Raw genomic sequence first — 7,500 nt, 5'->3', positions numbered from 1 at the left:
GCCAGTAAAGACAAGAGAAGCAACCTTTGGCTCCGGCTCTCTGGCTAGCTACGAACCCAGCTGGCTAGCTAGCTAGCTAACCAGCTAGCTAGAGGAGCTAGCTAGCAGACATCTGGCTAGCTAGAGAGCTAGCCAGAGAGCAACCTGGCTAGCTAGTCATCTCGCTAGCTAGCCAGCTAGCTAGCTAGTTATCTAGCTAGCTATCCGGCTAGCTATCTAGTTATCCAGCTAGCTAGCTAGTTAGCTAGCTAGCCAGCTAGCTGCAGCAGAGCTAGCTGGCTGGAAAGCTAGGCGTACCTGCTGGCTAGCTGCCCACAAGCCGCGTTATTAGCTAGCTAGCTACCTATGTAGCTAGCTAGCTAGCTAGCTAGCTAGCTACCGGGCCCACGGCCTAAACTCTAAACCCTAAACCCTAAACCCTAAACTTCAAACGCTAAACCCTAAACCCTCGGCAAGCCATTTCCCTCATGCGTCCCGTAAGTTGTTGCTGTCAACTGCAACACGCTGGCGAAAGCAAACCCTAAACCCTAAACCCTTAGCCCTAAACCCCAAACCCTAAACCCTAAACCCTAAACCCTAGAGAAGCTATTTGGAGACTAGGCAACAGCTGAGTAAAGCTGCTAATGGTGAAGAAGAAACAAAAGCAAAACAGAAAAAATAATTTGTTGGAATTAATAAAAGCAAATTAATTAAATTAAATTAAATCTAATTAAGAACAATTCATTCTGCAGATTTGCAAAATGCATTTTTCATTTATTTTTTATTTTTAATTTTTAAAAATAAAACTTTTTCTAAAATTTGTAAACTCGCGGAAACCCATTTACTTTCTAGGCAGAATCGCCCCCTAGCAACTATAGCAGCAGCAGCAGCAGCAGCAGCAGAAACCTTCGCAGCAGCAGCAGCAGCAGCGCAGCAGCTGCAGCAGCTTTGGCAGCAGGAGCACCAACTTTAGCAGCAGCAGCAGCAGCAACAGCAGCAGCAGCAGCAGCGCAATCGCGACAGCTGTTTGGGGGCCCTCTAGGGGCCCCTGGGGGCCCCTGAAGTGCTGCTTAGCAGCAACAAAGGCACTGACACGGCCCCGAGGCTCTTAGCAGCAAATAGATAAGCTGAGTGCAGGTGTACGTACACCAGAAGGCCCGGGCTGAGCGGAAAACGCAGTCCGTGGGCGTGAGGTGTACAGACACCTGAAGATCCCGAGAAGCTGCGCAGGCTGGGGTGTCAGGAGCAGCAGGGAGGCAACGGAGCGTCCCCGGACTTCCGGAAGAGTTAAATTGGAATTAAATGAGTTAAATAATGGAAAATAATTCAAAAGTTATTTATTTAAACGCGAAAAGAGCGGAGATCGCGGGCGCAGTGGCGGGGCGGCCCGCAGAGCCACCAGGTGTACGTACACCTTGCTCAGCGCCGCCCGCAGCCCGCGAGCGCCCGCCAAGTGAAACGCGTCATTTAAATTCTTCTTCAGATTTATAACTTCGAATTCGAGAATTAATTGCAAAACTCAATAGCTTCAAGTCGAAAAAGACTCGCTTTCCGCGGATTCCCCGCAGCTTTCCACTCCCAACTTCCCGGTCAGCCGACACACATGCATGACCCCGCACACGGGGTTTTCCCGGAGTTTTGCAAGGCTTCTGCCTTCCAAAATGCAGAAATGAAGGGTTTAGGGTTTAGGGTTTAGGGTTTAGGGTTTAGGGTTTCGAAAAAGTGGAAAGAAAGCGCGGGGGTGTGCAGAGCTGCGCATACACCCCAAGTTGCATCGGCGGCGCTCGCGGGAAGCTGTCGCGATTTTCTTCCTCAGCAGTTCCGGCGCTGCACTTTTGATTATTTTTATTTATTTTTATTTATTTTTATTTATTTTTATTTATTTTTAATTCATTAATTGTCTTTCGGAGTCTTCAGAAGGCCGGGAGGCTGCAGCGCAGCTCTTCCCGGACTCTGCCGAGACACCGCAGGCACCCTTGCTGCTGCTTTGACAGCAGCCGCAAAGACACCCGGCGGCCTTTGAGTGGACTACAGCCTTTGTTTGAAAGCGCAGCAGCAGCAGCAGCAGCAGCAGCAGCAGCAGCAGCAAAGTTGAACTGTGAGGTGAGAATGTTTGTTTTTGTTTTCTTTTTAGGCCACAATGGACCCCCCGCGCTCCCCCTTCGAAGCTCTTTATGGAGAACTTTGGGACTCTTTGAATCGCTTTGACTCTTTGATGCAGCAGCACAGCTTTTTCAGTCCCGGCTTTTGGTGGCGGCCGTACCGCAGCAGCGAGGCGCAGCAGCAGCAGCAGCAGCTGCAGCAGCAGCAGCAGCAGCTGCAGGACCAGCAGCAGCGGCAGCTGGCGGGGGCGGGGCCGGCGGCTGCGCCGCAGCAGGGGCTGCTGGCCCCCTGGAGCAGCAGCAGCAGCGGGCTGCTGCAGTGGCCCCACAGCAGCAGCAGCAGCAGCAACTGGCTCGGCCACAGCAGCAGCAGCAGCTGCATCCCCCGCCTCGACATCAAAGACACGGGAGACAATTTGCTGCTGCATGCAGACTTGCCGGGACTTGACAAGAAAGACATAAAAGTGGAGACGCAAAACGGGCGGTTGATAATCCGCGGACACAGCAGCAGCAGCAGCAGCAGCAGCAGCAGCAGCAGCCCGCAGCAGCAGCAGCAGCAGCAGCAAGACGGCCGCTGGTTCGTGCAGGAACGCTGCAGCAGCAGCTTCTTCAGAAGCCTCCCGCTGCCCCCCGAGGCGCAGCAGGAAAAAATAACAGCAAATTATAATAATGGAGTTTTGGAAATAAAAGTTCCGAAAAATAATAATCCGCAAATTGCTGCTAATTCCGTCAAAATTGATTAATTTAATCCTTAATTCGAGTTAATTGAACCAATTATTTAAAAGTATTTATTAAATTAATTAATTAATTAATTAAATTAATTTATTTATTTAATTAATTGATTTAGTAAGTGCTTTTTTGTTTGCTTCGTTCAAGTTCGGGAAAAGAAAGTTCCCAAACTGCTTCAAACTCCGTGAAAATTGATCAATTAAATTAAATTAAATTAAATTAAATTAAATAATTAATTTAATTAATTAATTAAATTAATAAATTAATTTAATTCATCATTTCGTTTGTTCAGTAATGGAAATAAATTAATTAAAATAAGTTGGTGGTGGGTAATTGAGAATAAAAAGGAATTGGAATTAATTGAATATTTCTCATTTATTTATTTATTTATTTATTTATTTATTTATTTATTTATTTATTTATTTGTTTATTTATTATTTGTTTATTCATTTATTTGTTTATTTGTTATTTATTATTTGTTATTTGTGTTTATTTATTTGTTTTCTTTTTTTTGTTGTACTTGAGAGTACCAGCAATGGCCGAACAAAAACAAACAATAAAAGTAGAAATAAATATAAATGCAAATAAATGAATTAAAAACAAATAAATAAAATTCAAAATAAACAGATGAATAAAAATAAATAAAATAAATAAATAAAATAAAAATAAATCCAAAAAAAAGAAAAACAAATAAAAGAAATTTATTTGGAAGTGAAAAAGTTAAAATGCATTTGGGCGGCGGTGCCGACGCGGCACAGCCGAAATAAATAAAATAAAAATAAATAAAATAAAACAAATAAAATAAATAAAATAAATAAAATAAAAAATAAATAAAAATAAAACAAATGAACAAATTAAAGAAATAAATAAAAGAAATAAAAGAAAAAAAAAATTAAAAAAAGAAAAGGCAAAATTTGGAGTGGAAAAGACTTGAAGGCTTTTTGCCGCTCGGGTGTATATACACCTGAGCGGTGAACCAAAATTAAACCTTTTTTGCCTTTCGACTTTTGCTGATTCTGCTGCTACTGCTGCTGCTGCTGCTGCTGTTCCTGCTGCTGCTGCTGCTGCTGCTGCTGCTGCTACTTGTAGTGCCGCTAGAGCTACGGGAACTGCTTTTGTGCTGGCTGCTCCAGTTGCTGCTGCTGCTGCCACTGATGCTGCTGCTGCTTCTGGTGCTGCTGCTGCTGCTTCTGCTAGTGAAGGTAGTGCTGCTGCTGCTAATGCTGCTGCTGCTTCTGCTAGCGAAGCTGGTTCTGCTGCTGCTAATGCTGCTGCTGCAGTAGTTTCCCTTGGCTATTCCAAAATGCAATTTAAATAATTTCGAATAAAAAGGAATTTAAATGAAAGAAAAAGTCCAGCAGCTCGGGTGTATAGGCAGCTCGCGGGTGTATAGGCAGCTCTGGGGTGTATAGGCAGCTCGGGTGTACGGACGCCGTTAGTGCTCTGAGCATTTATTCATTAAATTCGTTTTATTCATTTATTTAATTTTCTTATTTTCTTAATTTTATTCTTTTATTCATTTATTTATTCAGTTTGTTCACTTCAAATGCGCAGATCGGAGTTGCTGCACTTCTGCATTTCGTGGCGGAAGTCCATTTCGTCTTCTTTGGTTTATTTTTCGAGTTAAAATGAAATTAATTTCAATTTATTTGAATTTTATTTCATTTTAATTAAACAATTTATCAAATTAAATTCAATTTAAATGCAAATGGCGATTTTTCGTTTTCTGGAATCGCCGCGACACTCCTGAGGTGTACAGACACCGCGCGCGGTGTATGTACACCCCGCGCGTCCCGCCAAAAACCAGAATTCGAATTCTCCATTTCTTTTAATTCTTTTCATCAAATTCAACTCCAATTCGATTCCGATTTCAAAAACAAACACATTTCGCATTAAAAGAGGCAGCAGGGGCCTCAAAACGTCCCTCAACACCTCTTGGGGTCCCCCAGGGGCCCCCAGGGGCCCCTCAGGGCCCCCCAGGGGCCCCCCAGGGGCCCCCCGGGGGCCTCCGGGGGCCCTTTGACTTCTTAGGACATTTTAGAGTTTTGTTTCGAAGTTATTGGACTGTTTAAAGGACTTTTAATTTATTTTTATTTTTTGTTTTTTTGTAAAAGAAACCCATTTTTGGGGTGTATGTACACCTCAGCATAGTGTGGCTGCAAGGAAGGAAAGCCCAGCAAAGGCAGTTGGGCCAATTCCGTGCTGCTGCTGCTGCTGCAGGTCTTGTTGCTGCTGCAGTTGCAGCAGCAGCAGCTGCAGCAGCGACTGGGCCTGCTGCTCCTGCCGCGTCCTTTGCGCTGCTGCTGCTGCTGCTGCTGCTGCTGCTAGGGCTGCCGCTTCACCCACTCGCGCTGCTGCTTCTGCTTCTCCTGCAGCGGCAGCAGAAGCTTCATGACCATCAGCAGCAGCATGCCCAGCAGCAGCACAAGCAGCAGCAACAGCAACAGCAGCAGCACAAGCAGCAGCAGCAGCAGCAGCAGCAGCAGCAGGCGATGCGCGCTTTGCTGCTGGGCGTCTTAAGCGGCCGTTTGCCTTTGGGTTTGTGGAGTGTCTCTTCGCCAATATGCCGCCCTAGAGGCCCACCCCGCAGCAGCAGCAGCAGCAGCAGCAGCAGCAGCAGCAGCAGCAGCAGCAGCAGCGAGGGCCTCTACAGACTGGCTGGCAGCCCCAAAGAAGGCCTCGAAGCAGCAACAGAATTTGGGGCTTTTTTAGCAGCAAATTTAAACGGCCAGGAAGTGACCCTTTGCTACATTTCCCTGCTCGCAGGTGCAGCAGCAGCAGCAGCAGCAGCAGCAGTAGCAGCAGCAGCAGCAGCAGCAGCAGCAGCAGCCGCAGCAGCAGCAGCAGCAGCAGCAGCAGGTTGCTGAATCGCGCTTTTCTAGCCTTTTGATTTGCCGCAATTAAATGAATTTAATTCCTTTTTAATTAATTAAATTAATTAAATTAATTAATTAAATTAATTAAATTAATTAATTAAATTAATTAAATTAATTAATTAATTTAATTGTTTTGCCTTTAGGGTCCCTTCACTCCGTGCGGCTGCATGCGCTGTCGCTGGGGCACCCAGTGCTGGGGTGTACGTACACCGCAGCCTGCCGCAGCTTCTGTGGGGCCCCACAAGCAGCTGTGGGGCCCCAACTGCAGCAGCAGCTGCTGCTGCTGCACTCCCAACTCGCGAAGCAAACCCGAGACACTCACGCCGAACACAAGCAGCAGCAGCAGCAGCAGCAGCAAGAGCTGCAGCAGCAGCTGCTGCAGCAGCAGCTGCTGCAGCAGCAGAACCTGCTGCAGCAGCAGAACCTGCTGCAACAGCAGGACCTGCTGAAGCAGCAAGGCCTGCTGCAGCAGCAGAACCTGCTGCAGCAGCAGGAGCCGCTGCAGCAGCAGGACCTGCTGCAGCAGCAGGAGCTGCTGCAGCAGCAGGACCTGCTGCAGCAGCAGCAGCCACTGATGTTGCTTCCTCTGTGGATCTCTGAGCCGTGGGGAGACCTAAATTTGTGGAAAGAAAAAAAGACAAAAAAAGAAAATAAAAAAAAGATTTATTTAAATAAAAAGATTTATTTAAATAAAAGTTTTAATCCTCTTTTGCATGCAATCTCTCTCCAAACAGACAAAGGCCCCCTCACCCTAGCAGCAGCAGCAGCAGCAGCAGCAGCAGCAGCAGCAGCAGCAGCAGACAACGCGCGCGCTATTGCTGCGGGAACAGAAGCTCAAGCAGCAGCAGCAGCAGCAGCAGCAGCAGCCGAGGCAGCAGCAGCAACGCCTCCGGCACCAGCTGCACCTCCAGCATCAGCAGCAGCAGCAGCTCCTTCAGCAGCAGCAGCAGCAGCAGCAGCAGCAGCAGCAGCAGAGTGCGAATCCGTTTGCTGCTGCGCCGTGCGCAGCAAGTTAAATGCATGCGGAGGCCTCTGGCGGCATTTTGTTTGAAGTTTGTCTTTGTTGAAATTTAATTTAATTTATTTTAAATTTAATTTAATTAATTTTAAATGTCATTTTATGAAATTCAATTTCAGGAAATTAAAACAAATCCTCTATCCATTTGCTTCTGCTGCTCGCACGTAGCCGCAGCAGCAGCAGCAGCAGCAGCAGCAACAGTGGCAGCAGCAGCAGCAGCAATACTTGCAGCAGCAGCAGCAGCAATCGTAGCAGCAGCAGCAGCAATCGTAGCAGCTGCGGCGGCAATAGTAGCAGCAAAGGCAGCACTAGCAATAGTAGGTGCAGCAGCAGCAACATTAGCAGCAGCAGCAGCACTACTGGCAGCAGCAGCAGCAGCAGAAATACTTGCAGCAGCAACAGCAGCAATACTAGCAGCAGCAGCAGCAGCAATACTAGCAGCAGCAGCAGCAGCAGCAGCATTTTTGCATGACTACTGCGACATCCATAGAGGCTCATATTTATTTTTGAATTAATTATTTTTTTTCATTTTAAAATTAATTTATTTTTTAATTTTAAATAATTTAATTTTGTCAATTAAATGAGACAAAAGAGAAAAGAGAAAAATGTTAAAGAAGGCGAAGCCCGCGGAGGGTTTGCGGCGCAGCAGCAGCAGCAGCAGCAGAAGCCTGCTGCTGCTGCTGCTGCTGCTGCTGCTGCTGCTGCTGCTGCTGCTGATTTGCTGCTGCTTTGAACTTGTGTTTGCTGCTCATCTCTCGCCGCGCCTTCAGCAGCTGGCGGCTGCCTTCGGTGTCCT

General features: G+C 46.6%; 1 protein-coding gene across 1 annotated transcript; it reads left to right on the top strand.

Annotated features, from left to right (window-relative positions):
• Window positions 1-2,119: 2,119 nt before the first annotated feature.
• ENH_00067180 (heat shock protein 28, putative) lies at window positions 2,120-7,219 on the top strand (the record flags this gene model as incomplete). The annotated part of the gene is made up of 4 exons (XM_013577370.1): window positions 2,120-2,770; window positions 5,186-5,576; window positions 5,830-6,686; window positions 6,824-7,219. 4 exons carry the CDS (start codon window positions 2,120-2,122, stop codon window positions 7,217-7,219), a joined length of 2,295 nt encoding a protein of 764 aa, XP_013432824.1.
• Between the last annotated feature and the right edge of the window lie 281 nt (window positions 7,220-7,500).

The sequence above is a fragment of the Eimeria necatrix genome, genomic scaffold (genome assembly GCF_000499385.1).
Source record: "Eimeria necatrix Houghton genomic scaffold, Enh_scaff623, whole genome shotgun sequence".
Lineage (NCBI taxonomy): Eukaryota > Apicomplexa > Conoidasida > Eucoccidiorida > Eimeriidae > Eimeria > Eimeria necatrix.
This window is presented reverse-complemented; position numbering and strand designations above follow the sequence as displayed.